General features: G+C 44.2%; 1 protein-coding gene across 1 annotated transcript in view; it reads left to right on the forward strand.

Annotated features, from left to right (window-relative positions):
- The first annotated feature begins 790 nt into the window (after positions 1 to 790).
- Positions 791 to 26,681, forward strand: part of TCOF1 (treacle ribosome biogenesis factor 1) — a 38,109-nt gene continuing 12,218 nt past the window's right edge. Inside the window, exons 1-13 of the mRNA XM_082211753.1 lie at positions 791 to 1,048; positions 5,924 to 5,979; positions 7,581 to 7,708; positions 8,033 to 8,130; positions 8,952 to 9,312; positions 10,546 to 10,628; positions 12,408 to 12,638; positions 13,604 to 13,852; positions 18,503 to 18,689; positions 21,991 to 22,142; positions 23,711 to 23,944; positions 24,642 to 24,933; positions 25,919 to 26,007. Of these exons, the coding sequence (XP_082067879.1) occupies positions 935 to 1,048; positions 5,924 to 5,979; positions 7,581 to 7,708; positions 8,033 to 8,130; positions 8,952 to 9,312; positions 10,546 to 10,628; positions 12,408 to 12,638; positions 13,604 to 13,852; positions 18,503 to 18,689; positions 21,991 to 22,142; positions 23,711 to 23,944; positions 24,642 to 24,933; positions 25,919 to 26,007 (2,274 nt within the window). The 5' untranslated portion in view covers positions 791 to 934. The remainder of the gene's footprint in view (positions 1,049 to 5,923; positions 5,980 to 7,580; positions 7,709 to 8,032; positions 8,131 to 8,951; positions 9,313 to 10,545; positions 10,629 to 12,407; positions 12,639 to 13,603; positions 13,853 to 18,502; positions 18,690 to 21,990; positions 22,143 to 23,710; positions 23,945 to 24,641; positions 24,934 to 25,918; positions 26,008 to 26,681) is intronic.

Genomic DNA, 26,681 nt, shown 5'->3' on the forward strand with positions numbered 1-26,681 from the left:
GCCTGCGCTGGACATTATTAACTTGTCTAAAAATAGAGGCATTTCTTTACCGAGAGTGCGCAGAGCCAACTTTCTCCTATAAAGTACCAACTTTGAGGCTTGTGGCAACCACTCACCTCATCTAACTGCCTTGTCTCTATGTATAACTACATATAAATTTAAATGCAGCAACACAGACACTAAATGGCAGCAGCTACCCAGAGCAGAACACCTTATTCAGTAAGAAAACTCTAAAACCACCTGCCTGAAAAAAACAACCTAATTTAAACAGATGGTCTGGTAGGTGTCCAGAATTTTGAGATACAATCAGGTGTTTAAGTAAACGGAAGTGCTATTTGCATAGAGCAATATTTACAAAAAAGCTAAATGTGGAATGCAATTTACACTTGGGCGAGCAGTCTTTCCAAACAGAGGAACTTAAGAGAATCTTGAGCTACCCTGCAGGTCCCAAGAAACCGAGCGATGAGCTGCTTTGCTTTTTTAATACTGTATATGCCTTGCAAGTTGCAGAAATCCAGAGCAAAGAAAACAAAAACCGCTGTTTTGTTTTGTCTTTTTAAATGCAGCCTCCTAAAACTTGAGCCGTGCTTGTCCTTTCGGCTGTGCCCTTAAAAATACTGCGTCGCGTTTTAGGCAGGAAGCCGCTCGTTGAAGCCCTACATCTAAAGCGCGACGCAGCAGCATACAAGGCACAAAGCCTGCAAATTACAAGCAAAGGGCGCCTGGGATGCTCGGCGATAAGAGACTACACTTCCCAGGAGCCCCCGGGGCTGCGGAACGGGAAGTGACGTATCCGCGCCGCTGCCTGGTCAAAGGGTTAGAGGAGCAAGTGGCAGGGAGCATGTGGCTTATCAGCTACTCGCTGTGAACCCCGCGCCTCCGCTGATGGCAGTGTAGGCGGGCTAAGGACCGGAAACCTTGGAGCTGCTATAGCATGGCAGCAGCAGGAGGCAGCGAGCAGAAAGAGCTGCTGGCTCTGATGCACCAGCACTTGGTCCAGATTGGCTATGAGAGAGCAGCAAGGGAGCTGCTGGCACAGAGTGGGCAGGTAACTGCACGGGCTCCCACGTGGGTGGAGGGAGCGGGGGGGGGGGCTGACGAGCCTTGCTCCCCCCCCGCCTCACTAGCAAGCCTTCCCAATAACTATGAAACTGCAACCCTATAAAGTCTTTTCTTTCTGGTCTAACAAGGCAGCTGCCCTCACTCCACCCCCCCCCCGGTAATCCTGCAGTAGGGAAGAATTCGTATTGGGAAGCTTGTTCTGTGGCGTCCAGCAGCCCATTTTCATAGCAGTAGCCTTTCCTTGCCTCACAAGGCCTTAGCAAGGGTTTGTTCAGTTTATTAGGCGTGTATTTCTAGGCAGCTCTTCAGAACACCCAGGGCTCCTATTGAAAGGATTTCTGAGATTTTATTTCAGTGGCTTGTATCCTCTAGGTGCCGTTATAAAGACGCAGTGAAGACGAGACCAGTGGATGCTTACCAGAAAGCTTTAAAGTCCCAATTTGAAATTAAAGGTTTTCACTGGGTGGTGGAAGTGGAAGGGGGGCCTCCCTGATCTGAGATGGGAAGTTCTTCAGAACTGGGCCTGGGTGGGGACCACTAACAGGCTCCCCTGAACACCTCAGGCAGGGATACAGTGGTACCTTGGGTTAAGAACTTAATTCGTTCCGGAGGTCCGTTCTTAACTTGAAACTGTTCTTAACCCGAAGCACCACTTTAGCTAATGGGGCCTCCTGCTGCCACTGCCGCACAATTTCTGTTCTCATCCTGAAGCAAAGTTCTTAACCCGAGGTACTATTTCTGGGTTAGCGCAGTCTGTAACCTGAAGCGTCTGTAACCCAAGGCACCACTGTACAAGGAATCAGGTGGTCCTTATGTACATGAAGTACTCTGGACACTTGGAACATGGTGGGTGTGGTTATATATATATATATCTAAGAAATCCTAAGGAGCTGTGGTATCCTAAAATGTAAGGTGTTCATTGTGTGACCGTGTTCTGGAATAAGGGTAACTCTTGGCTGAAGGAACCTCTACCCCCATGTTGCTGGTTATGTTCTACAGGTTGGCCCAATAGTAGGTATGCTGCTTTAGAATCCACTTTTTGTTCTTAGCGCGAGTTTGCTGTCATCGTTCACAATATCAGTAAAGAAAAATAATCCATTTATCTGACTCCACTATTCTTTCCAACTGCCAACTTTTCTTTCCAACTGCCACTTCGATTCAGTTGTGTACCTACTTTTGGGCTGCCCTGTATAGTGAAAACAAAACAGTATTTGATAATTTGCTATCTAGATATGTAGGATAAGCAACCTTGCTTTTTCATTTTACTCTGGGAAGTATTGCCTATAAATCCAGATTACCTCTCACAGTCGAGTATTTGGGAATGGTAATTCATTGATTTTTCTAACCTTTCTGAGCAGTCCTAGGAGTGAATTGTGAATTCCAGTCCACATTCTGACTGTTGAGAGTCAGTTATTACAGATTATCAAGAGTAACATGTTCTTGTATGTTCCATTTTATGCTAGTACCCTTGAACCTCGCTGATTATTTAGTCTGCTTCAGCTAGCATTGTCCTGGTATCAGTGTCAACAGAGTCACACACACATGCATATTATTTAGTGACTTGCCGTTGAATGTGTGACTGCTAGGTACAGAAGAAAATACTGTGTGCGAGGAGCCTGAAAGGGAAATGAAACTGAAAGCTCCAGCTGTTATACAATGTTAGTCATCATTGGAATAGATTTATTGAAAGCAAGGGATTTAGTAACACTCATGTCCAATCTCTGAGGCTGTTTCATGGATGCAGGTTTATTCAGAAATACACATGCATGTGTGAATTTGCCCTAAGCCTGTTAAATTCAAGGGTTCCAATTAGAGTTTTGGTTTGAGGTTTATATACCCAAAGCAATCTCATGATAAAAGTATCTGAGTTTTACATTATCTACTTAATGGGTGTGTACAACTGCTTCAATATTGAATAGATTAAAAATATAACCTATAGAGGAAGCAAGGGGTTAGTGTGTTGTTTGAGTATAACCTCAGGAAATGTGGGTTTTTAAAACCTTAATATTTACGTTCTCTTGTAGTGCAGTAAGCCACTTGTGACCTATCCTAAATTTTGTTTACAGTTGGGATGGTTGAGGTCACAACTCAGAAACCACAGACTCTGTAAAGCTTAATTATTTGCATTTGGTTTTGAGGATGTGTCTGCAGGTGCAGATGGTCTTCACCACCCAGTATTAAAATAATTTATAGCTTAAAATAGCAACACACTTGAACAATCTGCATATTTTTACTATGGTCACCTAGCAGGGTGTATTTATTTAAAATATGGCCTAGTGCAAGTACGAGACCACATAACACTGATCTTGAAAGACCTACATTGACTCCCATATGTTTCTAAGCACAATTCAAAGTGTTGGTGCTGACCTTTAAAGCCCTAAACGGCCTCGGTCCAGTATACCTGAAGGAGTGTCTCCACCCCCATCATTCAGCCTGGACACTGAGGTCCAGCTCCGAGGGCCTTCTGGTGGTTCCCTCACTATGAGACATGAAGCTACAGTGAACCAGGCAGGGGGCCTTCTCATTAGTGGCACCCGTCCTGGGGAACACCTCCCATCAAATGTCAAGGAAATAAACAACTATCTAACGTTTAGAAGACATCTGAAGGCAGCCCTGTTTAGGGAAGTTTTTAATGACTGATGTTTTAATGCATTTTTAATCTTTTGTTGGAAGCTACCCAGAGTGGCTGGGGAAACCCAGCCAGATGGGTGGGGTATGAATGAATGAATGAATGAATAAATAAATAAATAAATCTACAGCCCTGAACTCTAATGCAGAATCATTTTCTCCTTGGAGGCTCTGTAGTCCTGATGTCTGGACCACCACAGAATTCCCCCAACGCTGTAACCTCCTGAGTGGAGAATCTCCAATGTGGTTCTGCTGTCTGGGCTCTCTGTTTAGTATGAAACATTTCTTCCCACCTGTGACAGGTATACAGAGCTTCGTGGTAGCACTAGCAAGACTTGATGCACATCAGCTTTGAACATTGCCATTTTTGAGGTACTGCTAAGCTACCAGGGACAAGAGTGGCGCTGTGGTCTAAACCACTGAGCCTAGGGCTTGCCGATTGGAAGGTCAGCGGTTTGAATCCCCATGATGGGGTGAGCTCCTGTTGCTCTGTCCCAGCTCCTGCCAACCTACCAGTTCGAAAGTACGCCCAAAAAAGTGCAAATAGTTAAACAGGTACCACTCCGGCAGGAAGGTAAACGGCGTTTCCATGTGTTGCTCTGGTTTCGGTGTTCCATTGCGCCAGAAGCAGCTTAGTCATGCTGGCCACATGACCTGGAAAAACTGGACAAATGCTGGCTCCCTTAGCCAGTAAAGCAAGATGAGTGCCGCAACCCCAGAGTCATTCGCGACTGGACTTAACTGTCAGGGTCGTTTACCTATCAGACTGAAACAAATAATTTAGGCAGACAGCATTGCAACTTGAAGGTATTTTGTGGCATAGAGGAGAATGATGCTACGTGTATATAGGATTGGGGTAGCCAGACTTGAAGCTGGGAGGTTTGCGAGATTATGAAGACCCTAAACATGAAATTACACTGAAAGCAATATTGGATGAAATCTTTATGGTTTCAGAGGTATCCACTTGTTTCTCATCCAGACTGAAGTCATGTGGGCTTTTACCACCTAGAAATAACATTGTAGAGCAGTGACTGTTACTATTAGGGGTGTTCAGATAAGCCATTCTCATGCATTGAGGAGCTGCGTTGAATGTGTCCCCCCAACCCAATGCCCATAAGTGGCTTTGTGTGAGAAGCATCTCTTGATATTTAAATATATGTGAGTTCCTCCCACTTATCCTCGTATAGAGGAGGCCGGTGTGTGTACTTTAAAATGCACATAGCACTGTTTGATAAATATGATAAATGCTTATCCAGCTGTGTTGCAGGCACTTTTGTTTGTGGGTGTGGTTCTCCCCACTGCTTGGACTTCTCCATTTGGATTGCAACTATGAGAGGCAAATAAAGTCTGGAGCCCAAATTGGCTGTACTGACAGTGGATTAAGTAACATGCAAGAGGGAGAGTAAGAATGCAAAAAGCATATTACAGGAAACCTACAGTGTTGTGTTAGTTGATGTCAGAGTTGGCAACCGCTGGCAGTTTTGTATGTGTGTGTTTCTTCAACATCCTAATTGGGTATAGGATATATTTATCAGTGCTGGTAATAGTATGTTTCCAATTGTCATAGTTGGCATTTATTAGGCACTTGGGTGTAGCTGCTGCCAACACTTCTCTTGAAGATTTTATGAAAGTACAGTGGTACCTTTGTAGTCGAACAGCTTGGCTCCTGAACAAATTGGCACCCGAACGCCGAAAAACCCAGAAGTGAGTTTTCTGGTTTGCAAATGTTTTTCGGAAGCTGAATGTCCGATTGAGTGCAGGAAGCTCCTGCAGCCAATCAAAAGCTGCGCCTTGGTTTTCGAATGGTTCTGGGAGTCGAACGGACTTCTGGAATGGATTAAGGTACCACTGTACTTGATAAGTATATAGACTTCTAAAAACAACAACAACCTTCAGATACATTTTAATCTGGGGCCAGAAATACTATTTTCCATTATGTTGGGCATATCTTTTTGCCTCTTTGGGGATATAAAACCAGTGGGTGTTTTTGGTAAATATTCTACAATGAGAAGAAATTAGTTGTGTCTTGGGAGCATCTTTTGGCCAGATTGTTTTCCATTATTTTGTGGTTCTTAATTCTGGGCCTGTAATGTACTTGGAGCAACTCTACAGTTGCTTTCTTCTTGTTGTTGTTGTTTTGTTGTTGTTTTTTAAAAAATGTGGGGCCAAAGAGTGGGGTTTCTGCTCTTGATATGGGTAAAGGACACAATTAATTTCTCTTTTTCTCGTACAGAAGACCTTCCTACCATCCCCAGTCCCCCTCGGAGATATCTTCACTCAGTGGAAAAAGTAAGTTTAACAAAAAAGAAACAAGTTATGTTTTTGTCTGATACTGTGCCTGATAGACACACTTTTAAATTAGTATTTATTAGCAATACATTTTAATAATAGTAGTAGTATTGGTATTTTCTGCATTTTAATTACTTCCCTTTTGGAAGGGTAACCTCCAGACCAACATAATTTACCCTGAATAAAAGGATAGATTAGATAAAATAGTCTTGTTTCATTCTTGGAACATGTGGAGTTGCATATGGCGTTTGTAATAAGGGGCTCTTCCTGGAGCAATCCTGGAGCCATTATAGATTTACCAGGCAAGGAAGGGTCTTTATTTCCCCATGACTCCTCCTTGTGCTCTACATAGACCTGTCACTACATGCATAGAGGGTCTTCACATGTGAGGGCAATGGCATAGCTGGCTTAGCATTCAAAGAACTCCTTGGAAGGGGGCATCAGAACCCCAGTGTCCTCCCCTTTTGTACTGTAGAAGGGTCAGAAAGCACTTCTGAAGCAGGCCCCCCAAATTAAAAAAAATCCCTTTCACCCAGCTCATGAAAAGTGGAATATTATGTCCCTATTCTTTTTGTTCAAATTAAAACTTTGAAGCTCCTTCTGTTTCACTCCATCAATCCGGGAGTTCTTGGGCTCTGTGTATCCTTTATTATATCTAAATTGATAATGCAAAGTTGTTCGGCCTGAGGTAAAAAGATTAGTGTTTTGTCTATAAATCACCATGCTCAAGTAACGGTACACATTGCCTACATAATTTTGACTAATTGTGGGTCGCAACTTTGATTGGTTCAGTCTTTCATTTCATTTTTACTTCCAGGTTTCCCCCAAAGTTGTTTTCTAAGTATTGCGTAAATCTCACACACTCTTCCTCTCTGTCCCATCTAGCTAAATGGTTAGACAAATGACACCTACATGATATAAAATGCAGTAGAAGGCAGGGATCTGCTAGGAAATGCCAACTTTCCTACTGAGTGATACTGTCAAGTTTTGCCCCCTGTTTATTCTCTCTCCGTGGTTTCTTCCGCCTCCACAGTTCCCCTGTACATTGGCCCTTGGAACCAGCAATACCATGGCAATCCTTCTGTGTGGGGCTCATTCTCCCCCTTTACCCCTTTTGGGGGGGTTTTAAACTATGATCCATTAGCTGATCCCTTTTCTCTTTAATTATTTTTCTCTTGGGTAAAGTTTAGACTCAACATTTTTTTTCTTGACAGGTAGGTGATCAGTGTGACAGTCTTGGAAAATTCCAGCTTCAAATTATCCACGCAGATAGGATGAAGCTATTACTAGGTTTTAATTAAGCTCCTCATCCTAATTTCACGGTATTGGGTATGATTAGTTCTATTACTGCCTCTAATAAGTTAATTTTAAAAGTTAACTTGGGGAGACAATTTGCCTGAACCACAAACTTTGTTTTTAAAAAAAGGCAAAGAAGTACCCAGTTTGTTTTATTTCCATAGCAAAGTAAATGTTTCATGAGTGACAGTGGTGGTTCTTCTACTACAGAGGCATGAGACTCAGAAAGTTGTTGAGGGAACCCTTTTAAGCTAACTATCCTCGTTTAATGCCTATTCAACATACTTGCAAAATCTGTTCAACAGAACTTCCTCACAAGCCCAGAAACGAAAGGCGGAGGAAATCAAGCAGGGCAGCCCAGCAAAGATCAGAGTTCCTGATCCCAAGAGCAGCTCTGAGAGCTCGGAGGAGGAAGCAGCAAAACCCATAAAAAGTAAGATGCACTTGTCTAATTCCATGTCCCCAAGCACTTTACTACCTGGCTATTTTGTGGTGTATAATTTGCACCTTAGATGCTGTTTGAAAAGAGCAATTGCAGGTGAGGGACCATCTCATCTCTGTCCTTGACACATGCAGTTTGCTTGCAAAGAGGTTTTGCTATGAGGAGTGCTATGGAACTTTGAGATACTGTCTAGAATTTTGACACATGGTGTCCTTTGACAGGATAGAAATTGTCCTGCGACTTCAGTTTTCCCTCCCCTTGGAGACACTGAAATCCTTCAGACTTGTATAGGCTGACATCTCTTCTCTGTTGCAGGCAATGTGGCTGTGAATAACAGTTCCCTAGCTAAAGCGGAGAGCAGCAGTGAGGACGAGGAGTCATCTTCTGAAGAGGAAGAAGCTGCTGGCAAGGAGGTGAGAAGGCTGTTACTGTTACTGCTAGTGCTTGTAAATGGTGTGTGTGAGAATAGGATAGCTGTGGAAAATCAGACTTCATGATTGCAAATATAGCACTTGCTTTGTTTGTGTATGTTCAAAATCTCTCATCAGGTAAACTTTGGAAACTCCCTTTTTTTTTTTTTTTTAGAAAGGGAACAGAGGAAGGTTTGAGCTGTCTCCTCACCTTCCAGAAAACCTAACCCCAAAATGCTTAATTCAGGGATATAGGAAAAGTCATGAGAGCCTGGAATAACTGAGATGTGTCTGCTTTGAAGGCCCACAAGCAGATATTGTAAGATTTGGGAGAAAAAACATACCTACCAAGAATCCCTATGGCAAAAGGAAACACTCCCTGTTTGAAAAGCATCCAAATGCACCTTGTTAGGGTGACCATAATAAGTTGCATTCTTTACATGGTAAATTCTAGACAATCTAGAATGTCTAGGCAATTGTCTATAGAGTAGACAGTTCTAGACAAGCATTGATCTACCTTCAGATCGAAATCAGTCTTGAGGATATTGAATAGGAGAAAGCCTATAACAATAAGCACATGGTCCAAAAGGTAGGGCACAGCTCTCCTCTCTCTATTGTACATGCAGAGCTGCCAGTTAAAGTGGTCTTATTGGAGCTGTTTGCAAACTTGGAGTCTCTGTGATGGACTGCATAGGCTATGTATTTTATTTATGAAATTATACTGCTTGATTGTAGAAAAGCCTCAAAGCAGTGTAGAAGAATCAGTCATTGGTGGTGTCCTATGTACAACTTGACAAGTGTAATGAGATTGCTTCTCCTCTTAGGTGAACATCCCCGCAGCAGGAAACAAAACCAGCAACTTGCTGCAACTTGCTGCACAGAAGACGAACTCCTTCCCAGGCAAAGGGGTGGCTGTAGCTGCTGTCCAGGCAAAAGGGCAACAGAAAAAGGCAACTGCAAATAAGCCACCAACACCGGCTGTGACAAAGGCAGGACAGAATAAAATCCTCCCTGTTAAACCAGGATCTGCTTCGCAGCCTCTTGCTGTAGCAGGGCAGAATGCATCACAGGCAGCCGCTGCAAGGAAGACAAAGAACTCTGAAAGCAGTAGCAGCAGCAGCAGCTCATCTGAAAGCGAGGAAGAGAAGACACCAGCAGCAGTAAAAACCCCAGTACCCAAGCCAGGTAAGAAGTTGGCTGGCTTGAGATGTGTGTCGCAAGGCATTGCACAAACATCATCCAAGCTCTCAGACTCGAACCTTTCCTTTTGACTTGCGGTGAGGTTGGCCTGCATTGCCTTGCAATCATGTTGTAGCCTTGATTGTTTCAGCTCTATTGGAGGGGATAAATATAAAAGAAAACTATTCTCAACAAAAGGAAAACGTTCAGTACTCTCAGTGAAAGCAGGTGTCCATTGCAAAGAGACCAAACACGTTGAAGGATCCAAAGGACACAAATGCAGTTGTGCTCATGAGCATACATGCAGGCAGGCGGGCATGTGTGTAGCACAGCAGCTTTCTTGGATTAAAGTTATGGCAAGCATGCTGAGCTGTCTGAGCACCTGAAATAAATAAATTTCCATTTTGATGTCTGTTGACAGATTTTTCTCTCTGGATTTCCTCATTTATTTATGAGGATGTTGGCCAGTATCTAGCTAAATCAAAATCACATGCAAAATAGGGTCACTCACCTCCCCATAAATTTGTGCTGTATGGGTTTTCATAAGCCTAGCAATTGTAATAATATGTTGTCTAGTCTATTGGAAAGTCTTACAAATTATGGTCAACTAAGACACACTCTGTCTCATTGGAGTACAGTAATTGAAATGGGCTTAAGTAACTTGAGTCCATTGGCTTCAATGGGTCTACAAGGAGTGTGTAGTAATATTGGATATTGCTCATCACTTCTGTCAACTCCAGGAGCATAAACCTCCTCAGTTATGACCCACTTCTGCTGTGAATTCTTAACATCCCTCCATATTGGATCTTACTGCAGAATAATATCCTGCTGCTGTGTCATTTATTGGTATAATCTCAAGTACATGATTGGTATGTTCTGAACATGCCAACTGGAGGCTAAAGACACTTTCTAATGGCATGACTCATGTGAATAGAAACACAATTCTTCTATCTTGGGCTTCTCTTTCCTTTCCAGAGCTGAGTAGTCAGCAGCCAGGGCATATCTTTCCAAACAGCAAGATTTTTAGGTAATTTAAATGACCTGTGGGTCGTGGCCCACTTAAAAACAGCTTTGTGCAAGTATCTTAAAATCTGATGGTTAGAGATATGGATACCCTAATAATAAAAAAGCACCCCAGAGCTTCCTACTTTTTTGGTCTTGGATCTCTAAAGCTGCATTTAATGTTCTCTCATGTTTATCGGATTCAACTTAAGTGTTTTTGTCTGCTCTGTGTCTTAGCTCTGAAGAAGGCAGAGAGTAGCAGTGGAGACTCCAGTGATGACTCAGACTCGGAAGAAGAAACAAATACTGCAACGCTGCAGGTAGTTCCAACTACTGTGGGAGTGGGGAACAGCCAACTCACAGGCTGGATGCAGCTCATGGCGCTTTTGAATCCAGCCAGCTCTCTTTGTCCTACTTCCCTTCGCCATACTTGGAGGGAAAAGGTCCCATTGGTACAAAACAGGGTGGGAAAGAAGGGAGAAAGAAGGGGAGTAACAGTGGGTAACCGAAAGAAAATGGATCCCCTGGCCATCACCAGTCAACCCTGCCAACCTTTGGCTTTGATCCTGCTTACCACTGGCTCCAGCCCACCCCTGGTAATGTGGCCCAAGTGACACTTGTCATAGAAATGGCTTCCTGATCTAAGAGCTCCTATTAGGACAAAGTGAGTTGCACATGTCTTGGCTAGGAAGGCTCTGTGCGCACACTTCATCCTATGGCTGAGAGAAGTAGGAGTCTCCATTGTGGAAAAGTGTTTTCTGTCCTTGCCTCCCAAAGACAAGTGAACATCAGAGAGCCACTTCCACATAGAACTGTTCCCCCCACTGCTTTGCTTGAACATCTCCTCACGTCCCAGTCTCGCTCTGTGGGAAAAGCTTAAACATTGGGGTGGAACTTTCCAGGCTAATCTCTTCCCTGTGCATTTAATTTTCATTGTGCCAGGAGATTTGGACATTGGTGTGCTTTCGTGCAAGCTGTTTCCCCCATGTGAATGTTAATGCATGTGCCTGTGCTGCCATGTGCCTGTGCTAATATTTGAATTGGCTCTCTGGAACATTGCTCTAAACCAGCCTTCCCCAGTTTGATGCCCTCTATGTGTTTTTGGATTACACCGCCCATCAGCCCCAGCCTGTTTGACCATTGGCTAATTTCAGCAATTTATTCTGTGGAAGAGTTATCCCATGGTTTTGGGCTCCTCTGTCCAACTAGGAAAAGCAGAGTTATTTGACTGCTGCTTTAAAATGGGAACTGCTGTCAACTTCTGCTTTCTTCCCTGCCTTTTTCTGTGTTTTTTGTCCTGTCTGCTTTCTCCCCTTTATTCTTCCTGTTTATTCCCCACCTTTGATGCCTTTGCTTTCCCAGCCTCCAGCTGAGTCCACTCGCATCCTTCTCATGATGTCTTCTGCCACCTGAAAACTTTCAAGGGAATGCAGAGACAGTGGCTACATGTCATTTCTTCCATTTCTGTATTCCCTCCCTACCACACACTGCCAGCTCAAAGGCTTTAGCAGCACAAGAGGGTAGCACTGTGTGATGAGATTGTGTGATCATATCTCATTGGGTTGACTTACTAGGTCATTGGATCAAGGAGAGAATAGGCCTGCCTTATCCAAACATCCTTATCCTGCCTGTTTGGGCATTGTAACAGTTCCTCCTGTTCATTTGGTAGGATAGCAGGTATAAATATTTGAGGTGCAGTGCTGGTGGTGAGGTCACATTCATTATACACCATGTTAGTTCTCCCTTGTGTATTACTGCCTATCTTCCTTCTCATTTGGTTCCATGTGTGTCCTGGGATCCTTTATATACATTTGTTCACTATCAGTATTCTTTAATTCAAGGTGCCCATTTCAAAGCGGAGGGGTCTCTTCTCTCCAGAATGAGATGTTGAAAGTTGGTTGGCCCTGAATTCTGGGTCTTGCCTACCTAACCACGGTCCAATGCCAGATTCCAAAACTGCTTGGGAATCGAGGGCAACCTGCAGTTTAGGTGCTTGGAGGACTGTGGCCATGTATTGTATTCTTATCAAAGACATGTTCCTTGAGAACTTTCCAGCTCTCAGCTGCCGTGCACCTATTTTAACTTTCCCGTTGTTGTAGGTAAAACCAGCTGCGGAAAGCAGACAGGTCGACACGACGCCGACAAAAAGTGTGCCAGCCACCGCTGTACCGTCTAAAGGAAATGCAGTAAAGGCATCTCCAGCAAAGAAAACAGCACAACAAACCAGAGCAAGATCTGGAAATGTGGCTAAAACCACGAAGCCAGCAGACAGTTCTGAGACAAGTGACTCGTCTGACACTGAGATCGAGGAACCCTCCTTGGCAACACAGGTGAGACGCCCTGGGGATACCTGCCCTTCCTTTCTCTCCCTAAGGCAGGCTACTTGTGACCTTCCAGGTACTACTGGGCTACAACTCCCAACATCCTGACTATGCTGGCCGGGGCTGGTGGAAGTTTTAGTCCAACAACATCTGGAGGACCATACCTTTCCCATACCTGCTGTAAGCCACTGAGCACAAAATCCAAGAAGGGATGCTAGCTTACAAATGGGCTACATTTGGCCATCACATACCCAAGCCCCCAAACCATGGGTTAGGGACTCAGCAGTATATTGGCTGGATGTAGGGGGGAAATCAGTTTCCCCCAAAATGCCAGTAACAGAATGTATTGCTATTCCTAAAATTAGCCAATTCAAAATGAAACACTCTAATTGTGTAGTTTGGTTTGATGGCACATAGCTGTGTTTATGTAAGTCCGTTCTTAGTGATGTGGGCTGCTTCCAAGTACAGTGGTACCTCAGTTTAAGAACAGTCCTGTTTACGAACTATTTGGTTTACGAACTCTGCAAAACCAGAAGTAGTGTTCCGGTTTGCAAACTGCCTCAGTCTAATAATGGAATCCAAACAGTGGAAGGGCACCGGTGGCGGGAGGCCTCATTAGGGAAGGCACACCTCAGTTTAAGAACGGACTTCCAGAACGAATTAAGTTCGTAAACCGAGGTACCACTGTATCTGGGAAAGTGGCATAGCAGTGTTTCAAAGGAGTTAGTTTTATTATTTGTTCAAATGAACCTGTAACAAAAATCGTTGACACTCCAGCCACAAGATAAATCGCCGTGTGCCTCCTATGACTCCAAAACAAGTTGCTCAGCCTTGAAAGTTGCTTCCCAAAACCTGTTTGCTGATTTGTTTTTTATGTTGGGATTTATTTATTTTTAAAGCCTTACATATGAACCACTTGAGTTCATGAATTGGCTTTTATCTGTTCTATTCCATTCTTCTAATCTTAAAAATAGGCAAAGTCACCTGGAAAATCCCCTCAGACCTTCTCATCCCCAGTGAAAAATGCAGCAGCACCCAGTCTCCTGTCAACCAAGACAGTCTCTGTTCCAGCTCTGTTGAAGCAAACGCCAAAGACTTCCGCAGTGAAACAGCCACCTCCTGCCAAGGCTGCTGGCAGGGGGAAGAAAGCAGAAAGCTCAGAGAGCAGCGAGTCGTCATCTGAGAATGAGGATGAGGCTCCCTCAGTTCCAGTAAGCCAGAAGGTTAGAAATGCATTGCTTCTACTTGAAATAATGGGATTGACTCTGCCCCCCCCCACTTGCCTTACATGGCCTAATTCATTCAGAATTATGTGTCTTTCTTGTGCATGAAATCTCCACTTTACAGGTTGCTTCCTTGATCACCTTTTTTAAGAATCTCTCGGGCTGTCTCCAATTCAGTTGGTTCCTCAGTATGTTGCCAATCTAGCTAAAGCGTAATAAGCTTGCTTTTCTGATGCTCGCATTTTAACAACAGGGAATGGTCATGACTGATAAAGCAAAAATGTTTTCCTTCACAACATAACGTTTATTACACAATCAGTATTGGAACTGCTTTCTGAATATTGGACTCGTGTTATTGCTCCTCACTACGAAGCTTAAAATAAGTTTATAGCCCTTGTTGGTGTCACCTCGACGCTCAGAAACGCAGTTGGTAAATCTCTGCTGTTCATGATGCCCTTATTGCCATTTGGCCTCTTGCCTCAGTTCCGTGGCCTGTCTTGGGGTATGTCTGTCCTCCGCAGCAGCTTTAAGGTCGCTGCTTTGAGTATTTAGCAGTATTTGGTCAAGTTTAGTTTCCTAAAAACTGTTGGTCTGTGAGACACTTCCTGGAATTTTCAAAGCGTCAATCTTACAAACCTCCAGAATGTCAAAGGGAGCACATCTCTCAAACTCCTATATTGAATTATTGCACCCTACCCATTTTTTTTTGGGGGGGGGTTATTGCTTTGTAGTCCTTGTTTTATTTTCTGCCTTGCAAATAATTTGTGTGACTGAGAACAGGAGGCTGGACTGGACGAGCTACTGGCTTGATCCAGCAGGCTTTTAGCTTCTTGTGAGTCCATCTAGCTCAGTCTTGTCTACACCAGTTGGCAGTAGCACCCCTGGATTTCAGATAGAGCCTTCCCAGCCCTACCAGGAGATGACAAGGATTTTACCTGAGACCTTCTGCATGCAAAGTCATAAACTTTAGTGATTATTAATGGAAGCAAGCAGTGATTATTAATGGAACCCTTTCCTAGAAGGGTTAGAGGAGGGCCTGGGTGGCACTTCGTTTGGAGTATAACCAGATATGTTTCGTCATGGCAAACTGCTGTGCGCTTTGCAAGCTCTGGTTTCACTATTGTTAGTTCTAGGGTCCTATGTTCGTTCTTCTGGCGCTGTCAGAGATGTGCTTTCTCCTAACTCCCCCTTCTTTTTGATTTGAATAATTCTGGTCACAGAACATGATCAGAATGAGCCAGCTGGGCAAGGTGTGTTGCACAGATTTCCTTGCCAGCGTATTGCGTTCATTCTTGGGACACAACTGGATGAGAAGTTAAGAAAGGCTTCCAGCTGTTATAAGCGTCCGCCAGTCTTGGCTTCAGCCTCTCTTAATAGATGAAAGCTGCTCAGAAAGCCTCTCTCTCTTTTTGCCCAGAGCCTTATTCTACTCCCCAGTGCTCTTAAAATGCAGTAGACCAGATGCTGGGGTGGTGGTTCTTTTTGAAATGGCTGCTTTGATTTTGCTTCCTTTGGGGGCCTTTGAACTTCAGTGTAATTCAGCCCAACTATAATGTGCATTGCTTGCTGCGTGGCTTCCTTCTAAGACAATTGAATGGCAAAACTGAATTTGGTGGAGGGGACAAGCTTGCTTCTTGCTTTATGCCCATACCCCCTTTCATGTTCTCATGAGCTCTTTCATGTTGTTGTTGGCATCTGTCTGTCTCGAGAGACAATGTACTTCTCCACATATCCTTAGGTCTTGTATGCTATGTGTGTAGGCCATCCTTTATAGCACTTAACAAATCAGTGGGGTTTTGAATTGGCTGATATTTTTGTCTCATGTCATTTGGAGAAAGCAACTGAATTAATTGGAGAGATGAAACTTAAAACATTATGAAAGATCTGCATTTGAATTATAAGGAAAGGATCCTGGTACTTTTTCAGTTCAGTTTAGTCCTTTCCATCTGCTTTGGAACATACTTCAATTTGTCCTCTTCTGAAACAATTTTTAATTAAAGGATAATTCAGTTAGCCCTTCTTCTTTTTTTCCTTGAGGCTTTCCATTATATCTTTGAGTCTGAAAATGTAACTGATAGCTTGTTAATGCAACTGATAGCTTGTAATACAATTTTTTATAATAGATAATGTCCTTTTTATAATAGATAATGACCTTTTAAATATTTTTGTCTCTAGTGCTTGCTGTTCAAGCAGTTGAATGCTCTGGTATTTTGTTTGATAGACACTCCTTCCTCCTGGGATTGCAGCCACTTTAGCAAGCTTTGCAATGCCATGCTTTGTGGGGGGTTGTTTCTCACAAGCACCTAGCTGGCTGCTGTGGGAAAGAGAATTAAAGAGACCTTTGATCTGATCCAGTGGGCGGCCTCTCGTGTTTTTATGAAGGGGTGTTAGAAAGTGGCTTACATGCAGAGTTGCTTAGTTAGGGCAAGGTGAGAGCAAAGGTAAGGAGAAAGAGCCTGGAAAGATAGGATTATACTTTAATCCACAGTAATAGTAATATTGTTTGTTTGTTTGTTTGTTTGTTTGTTTGTTTTTTACTTATACCCTGCCCATCTGGCTGTGCCTCCCCAGCCACTCGGGGTGGCTTCCAACAGAATTAAAAGCACAATAAAACATCAGACATTAAAACAGCCTTCAGATGTCTTCTAAAAGTCAGATAGTTTTTTTATTCCCTTGACATCTGATAGGAGAGTATTCCACAGGACGGGCGCTACTACCGAGAAGGCCCTCTTTCTGGTTCCCTGTAACCTCATTTCTCACAGTGAGGGAACCACCAGAAGGCCCTCGGCGCTGGACCTCAGTGTCCGGGCAGAACGATGGGGGTGGAGACACTCCTTCAGATATACTGGACCGAGGCCGTTTAGGGCTTTAAAGGTCAGCACCAAGACTTTGAATTGTGCTCGGAAACATACTGGAAGCCAATGCAGGTCTTTCAGGACCAGTGTTATATGGTCTTCGCGGCTGCTCCCAGTCACCAGTCTAGCTGCTGCATTCTGGATTAGTTGCAGTTTCTGTGTCACCTTTAAAGGTAGCCCCACGTAGAGTGCATTACAGTAGTCCAAGCGGGAGATAACTAGAGCATGCACCACTCTGGCAAGACAGTCTGTGGACAGGTGGGGTCTCAGCCTGTGTACCAGATGGAGCTGATAAACAGCTGCCCTGGACACAGAATTGACCTGCGCCTCCACGGACAGCTGTGAGTCCAAAATTACTCCCAGGCTGTTCACCTGGTCCTTCAGGGGCACAGTTACCCCAGTCAGTTCAATGTAACCAAATGATTTAGTACAGGTGTGGGATGTCCTGTACAATGTCAACCATGTAGCTGCTCTGCCTGAAACAGCCAAGATAAAAGGCATTTCAAAGCACTAGTAGCAGACAGCTGCGCAGGTTTTCTGCAGGATCACGAACCACCCGCTCCACCTGCTTCTGCAGCCAGCCAAAGCATGCCAAGAGAAGGCTCTACTTTGTTTCTTTGGCCCAATGAGCTCCAGGAGAGGAGGCGTTTCTGAAATGTGTCCTGTGCGAATTGAACTAATTTGCTCCAAGAAGAATTCTGATGCCCTAGGCCTAGAGTGATCTAATTTAGCGTGCTTTATTTTACTTGTATTTCATAAACAAAGCTGAAAACTTTGAAACTTGCCTAAAATTGTTCTTTCAATTGGCGTCTCTTCCTTGTTACTAACACATTTATGAAACGGAAAAATTTCCGCCCCATGGCACTTGGCTGCCGGGAGTTCTAGCGCGAAACATCTGAACAGCACGAGGTTCAGGAAGGCTGCTTTAAAGTATGCAATTTCATTGCTTTAGGATGCCACTTTTATGGGAGGGGGCTTTCACAGCTGTAGGATTGTCCCTGGGGATTCAACAGAGAATACACACCACAGTTGGGGAAGACAAACCTAAAGGAATATTCCTTCACTTCAAGTCCTAAACTCTCATGTCTGATCTCGAGTTCAGGTCATGCAAAATTGTTGTTGTTGTTTAGTCATTTAGTCGTGTCCGACTCTTCGTGACCCCATGGACCAGAGCACGCCAGGCACTCCTGTCTTCCACTGCCTCCCGCAGTTTAGGCAAACTCATGCTGGTAGCTTCGAGAACACTGTCCAACCATCTCGTCCTCTGTCGTCCCCTTCTCCTTGTGCCCTCCATCTTTCCCAACATCAGGGTCTTTTCCAGGGAGTCCTCTCTTCTCATGAGGTGGCCAAAGTATTGGAGCCTCAGCTTCACGATCTGTCCTTCCAGTGAGCACTCAGGGTTGATTTCCTTAAGAATGGATACGTTTGATCTTCTTGCTGTCCATGGGACTCTCAAGAGTCTCCTCCAGCACCATAATTCAAAAGCATCAATTCTTCGGCGATCAGCCAGCTCTCACTTCCATACATCACTACTGGGAAAACAATGGCTTTAACTATACAGACCTTTGTTGGCACGGTGATGTCATGCAAAATAGCCATGTCTATTTCAGTTGCTCCTAAAAACTGTAATTATCAGTCTTTCCCATCCAGGAATATCCCTTTTTTATCCTGTTTTGGGAGACAGATTGGGGCACATCATAAGAAACCAATGAAACTCAAATAAACTCTTCAGCCATGAAAATAAATCCTTCACTGATGGCGGTTGTGTGTGTTTTGTTTTTTCCCTGTGGTGCAGAAATTGCAAACTCCTCAGCCTCCCGCTGGAGCCAGACAAAATCAGGTTGATAAACCAGGCACCCCGGCGAAAGCTGTGTCGAGTGCTTTGAAGGGGAAGGAGACGGAGAGTAAGAGCAGCAGCAGCTCATCTGACAGTGAGGAGGAAATGATTCCTCCAACACAACATAACCTGCCACCTCCTTTCGGTAAGAAGCCCCTGGTTTTCGTTGGTGCTTGGGGGCCTCTTGTTTTCGGCTTCTCTGTAAAATTTCTTTGCCTGAGCATTGGGGGCTCCGGAGTAACAAACAGCTTCCCTAAGGGTAAAAGCACGCACACCCACACCCACAAATGCGCTCTGAAGTGCCAAAACACAGGAACAGATGCCAATTATTCTGAAACTGATGTGAGGAACTTGTCAGTGTTCCAATTCTGTATTTGTTTTGTTTCAGAACATACTTCCAAATTGGCTGAAGGGACTGTAATTTTTGAGGAGGGGTGTGTGGGGGGGTGCTCATTGTTTCTGGTTCCTCGTAGCGTTTGCCAAGCAGATCCATTTCTGAGTGATGAGCTCCCCTTGGAGGCTGAAGAAAACAGCCAGTAAAAATAGCTTCATGCTTCTTGAGCTATTCATAAAGGAACGTTAGCATCTATGAAACCCTCTCTGGAATATTCTTTGCTTTGCTGCTTCTGTGAAGTTGAAAGACTTGGTGTGAAACCATCTTAAGTCATGGGAGGAAACCAGCATGACAGCTTGCAGAGCCAGGGAGAGCTTTGCGCTCAGTTTTTATGACTGGGAATTTTTGTACACAGCTATCACTTTATTACTCCACACCAGTGGTTTTCAGCCAGTGTGCCATGGCACCCTGGGGTGCCTTGAATGATGCTCAGGGGTGCCGTGGGCAACACTGGTCTCCATCCCTCTTTCCTTCCCTTGCACCTCTGATGCCCTCTTGCGTCTCTGCCTCCCAAAGACTTGCACAGTTGTTTGTTGCAGCAACCCTGGCTACAAGCTCCCCAGGTGAATGGTGCCTCTGGAACTGGCTAGGGGGTGTTTCCCAGGCCCCTATGGGGCAGTGTGAGGAGTGAAGAGAGTTATCCATCCATCCCTGTGGTACAGCATGAGCCTACACTGGATATCTCTATGTTCAGAGACTGTTTTTCAGCAAATGCTATGCCCCAAATTGCCTAGCAGGTCTCACTGTTTCATAACACGAGCAGTAAAAAATATGCCTGGAATCTTACAGTGATGAAGGAGAAGAAGCCCTGAGGGACTAGATGTTCTCCAAAATTTTGACATTTCTGTAGAAGCTGCCTCTTTCCATGAAATAATAGAACCTACTGTAAGATGTTGTGTTGCAACATAAACCCGAGAATTCAAGGACGCTTAGCAACAGAAAAAGCTATGAGAGCGTGTGTACCCTCTCTTTGGGCCATTCCACGGTCTTTTTGAAAGCTTATTTCTTGCAAAACCTTAAAAATGAGAGATCCAGCATGTTGTACCCAGTGGACAGACAGAGTGGGAGATTTGGCATAGGGCAGCTCAAGTTCTGGTCTTCCCTCGCCCATTAAATAGCTTTAGGCAAATTCTTGGCCTAACTTTACATTTCAGCGTTGCTTAAAGATAAAATGTGTGTAACTTCAGTGCATACCACCCCAAGTTTCATGGAGGTAGGTTGGGACACAAATGTAGTGACATAGTACAGTGGAACCTCGGTTTTCAAAGGTAATCCATTCCGGAAGACTGACTTCTGAAACATTTGAAAACTGAGGGTCAATGGGCGGTTGGCAAAATCCATTGCAAAAATGGGAAAACACACAGCGGAGGCCGTTCGACTTCCAAGGCACGTTCGAAAATGGAAGCAATTACTTACGGGTTTTTGGCGTTCAGGTTCCGAATCGTTCAGCTTCCGAGGCACTCGAAAACCGAGGTTCCACTGTAGCATGCTTGAATAGTGCATATTATTTAAACGTGTGCTGCACTGACTACTGCTTGGTGCCTTAAAACCATCACCTCTCATCTTTCAAAGCACGGGTTGCATCCATTGCTAGGCCTACACAGAGTAGACCCATTGAAACGACTAATTTAGATCCATCAATGTCAATGTTTACTCTGAAACATAATTTCTATGTTTACTTTGAGTAAACCATGGCTGAATGTGACCTTGTGTGAGTTATTAGGATTTCTGGCACAGCTCTTAGTCTTTTCCCTGCTACCCTTTGGCACCAGCGCAGGAAGCTGCCTTATCCAAAGTCAAGCTCTTCGTCCATCTTGCCAGCATATTCTACTCTGACTGGTAGCTGCTTTGCAGAATCTCCAGCAAAGTACTTTTCCCCATCACCTGCAGCAAAAGATGGACCCCTGGACATTCTGTATGCCAAGCAAGTGTTTCCCACTGAACTATGACCCCTTTCCCTGGGTTAACATGCATTTGCAATGCCTTTCTTTTTGCCACCATGATCATGGAAAAGAAGAGTGTGTGAGGTTTTAATGGAGATATTGGGAAACTTCCCCCACAATTTTATCATGTTTGGTCTATCTGAACTAACTGTACAAAGATGAGGCATTACTGTACTGCATAACATGGCTATTTTGTTTTTTTCCAGGGAGCTTAGACCAGCTAAAGGGTAAAGGAATTGTCCTTCAGTGAGTTCTTTTTCAATTGCAGTGCAATGGATTTGCTTTTTTTAAAAGGCTTGCATCTAAAAATCTTTCTCCCCTGCTTGTAGGTTTGACAGGCTTTGTAGTTTGGGGAGGGGGGAATACCAGGCAGCAGCTTATCTGTCACCAGCAGGTAGCTGCTAATAAGATCTAGTCTTCATGGCTGCAGGCTGGATCCCAACAGACTTCCTGACATATTTGCCCAGAAGCTGGAGGGGAAGACGTTTCTCAATTCGGGGTCCAGCTTTTCTAGTGGGACCATGAACTGTGGTGATCTCCAATTCCTTCCTGTTTTTCTTCAACTAGTACTAGGAAATCACCAGCAAGCACTGACATGACCTTTCCAAGAGAGCTGCGGCTGTTCCTGAAGTCTGTGTTTCACTTCCTTTCTGTTCCTTTTTTCATTTAAGAAGAAATGGCTGCAGCCGCAGGTCCAGAGTGCATGAGCTCCTATCTACAGATGAAGCTATCTTATCATAAGAAGCTGCCTCAATACCAAGTCAGGCCATTGGCTTATCTAACTCAGTATTGTCCACAGTAGATGTGGAACCTGTGGCCCTCCAGGTGTCATTGAACTCCAGTTTCCGCCTCAACCAGCATTCCCCAATGGTCAAGGATGATGGGAGTTGTAGTCCAACAATATCTGGAGGGCCTAATGTTCCTGAACTGCAATGGTCAGCAGTGGCTCTTTAGGGTTTCAGGCAGAAATTGTTCCCAGCCCTACCTGGAGACACCAGGGATTGAACCTGCGACCTTCTGCCTGCAAAGCATATGCTCTGGCACTGAGCTGCAGCCCCCTTGAGCTTTAATCCATTGAGCTGTTGTCTCACCTCCTTATTTCCTTTTAGCAACCAAGGCAAACGCCGCACCTCAGGTGGTGTCTGCTGCAAAGTCCCTGCCCCCACCAGGAGGACCACTTCAGAAGGCTCAGGAGAGTGAAGACAGTAGCCAGGATTCTAGCGATGAGTCTGACTCTGAAGAAGACAAAGTGTTCACCCAGGTAACTGAGAAAGCGAGGAGGGCAGAAACTCCCACTTGTATAACTCCGGCTGTGCTTCGCATCCTGGTCCTAAGTTCCTGGTTGCTTGCTTTGCAACGCTTGAGGCCTGTGCTTGCATCTGGTGTATTCAGAACCATTTTTTTTAGAATATAAAAAGAAAGCCCCGAAAATTTGCTGATTGGCTGTTTAGCATGGAATGAGGATGAGGATCTGGAATTGGCCTCCTGCTTCTGAAAATCTGACAAGTGGGACGTTGGCTTCTTCAAAAGATCTGGCTTTGAGATTGTGAAGGGGTTGCTGTGTGTGCAGGGCCCCTTTTGCTCACAGTTGCTCATTCAGGTAACGGACTGTGTGCACTCACAGCCCCTAGCTATAGATTTGGGCATTTGTGTTTACTCAACGGCTATGCCATTCAGCTCAGGCTGTGGGACACAGAGTGAGTATGAAGTGGTCGTGGTTGGCTAGGAACACTCCTCTGGCCTTGAGGTTGCATGGAGCTCTACCTAGTGCTTGCAGATAGTTGGATTGCTTTTTTCTAGTAGCCTTGTTGTCCCCTCCATCCCCAAATTTCTGTTCCACATTTTGGATTCTAGATTTGCTTCTGAAAACAGTTCTAGGGCTTTCCACGCTTAAAAGCCACTGTTCCTTGGAAGTCTCAAAAAAGAAGAAACAGGCAGCTGCTTGGGTAGAACCAGTGCAGGAGTTGCCAAGACTGTTCCTAGTGGTGAATAAATAAGTAGTTATTATTTTGCACAGCTGACAGATTTGGGGTTTTTTTTAAAAAAAGATTGTTTTTGTTAATCCAAGTATAACATATACATCACGGCTGAAGCATATAATACAATATATGCATGCTGGATGCATAAAATATATTTTATATTATTGTGCCAGGTGTAGCATATTATGAAGAACACATGAAAACCCCACAAAAACTCCAGCCAGTGGTGCAGGTTGGGAGAGGCTGGTAACTAACAATCTGAATAGTATTTTGTCTGAAAATTAAAAATCTAGGGAAGGCTTGCAGCTTACATACAGGGTTGCAAAAAACAAAACAAAACACCATTCTGTTTCAGAATGTGTCTTCAATGTTCTAAGCATTACTGAAATGTACCCAAGCTAGCCATGTATTAATTTTGTAAGTAGCTTTGGGTCAGTTTTGTTAGGAAAATGACTAATTATATATTATTATCAATAATAATAATGTCTGTTAATTTCAGTGGGTCTACACTGGGTATAACAGCCCTTTATACTTATGACCACCATTACTATCACCTTGCTTCTTGGGGGAAGCAACTGTGGTCTTCTTAATGGAGGCAGCAATTAAACTTTTTTTTTTAAAAAAAAACAACCCTTAAAAATGTGAGGGGAATGGCAACATAAGGGCAAGTGCAAAGATGGAGCAGAAATTTTACAACAAAAAATAAATATATGTGCATATTTTGTTATATGTTGTATTTGTTGTTTGGTAACCTAGACCTTCACAGAAATAAATTCCCTTGAGTTTCTATGCGTATAGAGCTTCTGCTCTTGTCACAACCTAATTATGTAATAATCCTCCCTTTTCCTAGAAACCAGCTCAGGAAACTCAGAAACCCACACCCGCTCCTGCAAAAGCTCCAGCTGCAAAGATGGCAGGTGCCACATCAGGCAAAGCAGGCAATGCTCAGCCAGCAGGAAAAGTTGGGACAGCAAGCCCAGTGAAGTCTGCAGCTGCCTCTCTCCAGAAAGCTGCAGAGAGCTCAGAGACCGACAGCTCTGATTCTTCAGAGAATGAGGTGGCGGCTGCAAAGCCTGTGAAACAGGTAAAAAGAGAGTCCGTTCTGCTGCGCAGAATCAAAGAGTGCAGCTGTACTAGTGGCTCAGACTTCAGGTGTGAAGCTGCCTGGTCCCCAGCACTAATGACACCGTTCCCTTCTCAATAGCTTCTTGAGGCAGTGGTGATACTAGTGTCATAAGTGACTGTCATTGTCCATAGGCACTTTGGTAGGGCTGCTTTACTTCTCTCTGGCATGGATTTCCCTTGCCTTCCTCCCATCACCTCTGATCTTTCTTAAGTGATAGCACTTTACTGCTAATTATGTAAATTCTTTTCTTTTGTTTATTGCAACATTTATATCCCATCCTTCTAGTATAAACATGCCCAAAACCTACAGAAATTACAAATCCATTAAAAAAAGTATAAAAATTACAAAAGAAGCAGGGATCAGCGTTGGGAGTTGGTAATATAATAACGTGCTTTTTTTAAACAAAAAATAAAGATCAACTACTTGAGCTTCATTGTTGCTGGCCTCCTAAGGAATACCCAGTGATGGGGAACAGGGTTGCCCTGAAGATTTGCATTGTTCATGCGTGATAGGCGGCAATAGAAACAAGAATGTTTGAACCTGCTTTCTTTAGGCATAAGAATAGTCCGTTAATTCCAAGAATGGCTGGTTGTGAAGTTTGCACCCTCTTCTTTTAACTTCTAATGGACATTTCTGATTTTGTATCTTCCTGCAGCCCCCCATTCACCCCTTTTTTCTGCCGAAAGCAGTAAAAACACCTGCTCCTCCAGGGAAGCGTGCACAGGCCAGCTCTAGTACACCCAACTCTGTTTCCACCAAGTGCCAAAGCCCTGCTGCAGTAACAACGGGGAAGGCGGAGCAGAGCTCCTCCAAGAAGCCTAAACTAAGCCAAGCTCCACCTGATAAACCCGATGGGATCCTTAAGCACAAGGAGCGTTCTGGAAGCAGCAGTTCCTCGGATAGCGAGGAGGAGGCATTGACAACCGCCAAGCAGATCCCACAGCCTGGTAAGAGACGAGATGGGGGGAATTCCAGTCCCCTTTGAATGTGGCAAGCGCAGTGAAGAGATGCAACAAGACAGCAGTGCCCCCGTGAGAGGGGAAGCTGAGAAGGATCCTAGCCTATTCATGGCATGTTTAGAGAGGGTGTTTAGCCATCTGAAAGCCACAGCCTCTCACTTGGAATCTTGGATGTTGAGGGGATAGGCACTCTTGTTCATCCTTAGGGGTGCACCATGTATCCCAAGACTGAGCCAGGGAAGTAGGTGATGAGGCTAAGCCATGACTCCAGTTAATCCTCCCCACCCTCAGTGGCTATTTCACATTAGAAATTCGATAGATAGATAGATAGATAGCACAATTGGCCAAGTCTCAATGGGAGAGATTGCTTGGTTATATCTTCATTTTGTCTTATTACAAGGGCACTAGAGAAGAAGTTTATGGTTTTCCTTCTCACAGTGTTTACTTGATCTCACGAGATTTTCTTGTTTGTTTTTTTAATTTAAAAAATTGCCCTCAAAGAAACCCTAAGTATGTCAAACCTTCTTTAGGAGACTAGTTCTAGATGCGAGATGTGGAGCACTGTAGAATTTGGCACAATTCCTTTAGGAAATGTGGCCCCTAAGTGGGCTGCCTGTGGTAATTCAAGTAGTCTTGAAAGTGGTCTGCCTCTTCACTGGGCCCAAGGGTCATGTAGCTCTTGTCCCAATAACTCCCTCACTTGCCTACCTTGGGGGGAAAAGAAAAGAAGTAAGGAAAGTTTTGTATTCCTATAGCACAGCTAAAGCAACCCCAGTGGCCAGCACCTAAACTTCTATGTACCCTTTGCTGCGACTACCTTGGCAATGTTGGGATGGGCAAACTCTGTGGGTAAAAGTTCATAAGGCTCTTGGGTTGGCACTGTCTCCACAGTTAGATACTCTTTGTGTCACAACAGTTTTGCAGCAGTAGAAGTACCACAGATGGCAGTTTCCCCTCTTTCTTTCTCTTTTAGCAAGCATACCACAGAAACAAGGAGTGGGGGGGAAGCCAGAGAGCTCATCTGAAGCGACCAGCAGTGATGAAGACCAGGAGGCTTCGCAGGTATTGCTTCCTTATTGATGGGGGCTGCATGCTGAGAAGATGGCTCTTAACACTGGCGCACATTCCATTGGGCTGCATTTGATGTTTTGTCTTAATGGTGCATGTCTGCCCAAAGGATTTTTCAAGATGGATGGTAGTACTATAAGGCTTAGCCTCATAGCTATAAGTAATGCCAGCAAGGTGTGGATTTCACCATTCAGCTGCATGGTTATCTGCTATTGACACCGTACAGACTGGAGTTTTGCTCACTTCAGCAGTCTTGGGCCTGGGGATCAGTCTTGAACCCCATCTGGAGACACAATAGCCCTGTCTCACAGTTTCATAAGGGAAGACTGCATTGAGCAAGAAGGGCGTTTTACTGGTCTTGTAAATGCATCAGATGCTAAGTGTGATTGGTAAAAATAGTTCTTACAGCTGCTTACTCAAGCCTGGTGAAGGAAGGTCTCCCCTCTCTGCAAGCTGGTGAGGGAGGCATGCAACTAGACAAGAAATGTAAGGTTATATTAGTGCAGGACAAATGGGTTCAACATTTATTGATCTGGTATTGCATTCATGACCAAAATGATAATTTTTTTAAAAATGTTTCCAATTTAATGTAAAACAAAGAGAAAGAAGAAGCTGCTTTAAGGATAATTTGTTGTTTCAGGACATAGTTACAGTATTCAGGAACAGCA

The sequence above is a fragment of the Podarcis vaucheri genome, assembly GCF_965113315.1.
Source record: "Podarcis vaucheri genome assembly, chromosome: 2".
Taxonomy (NCBI): domain Eukaryota; kingdom Metazoa; phylum Chordata; class Lepidosauria; order Squamata; family Lacertidae; genus Podarcis; species Podarcis vaucheri.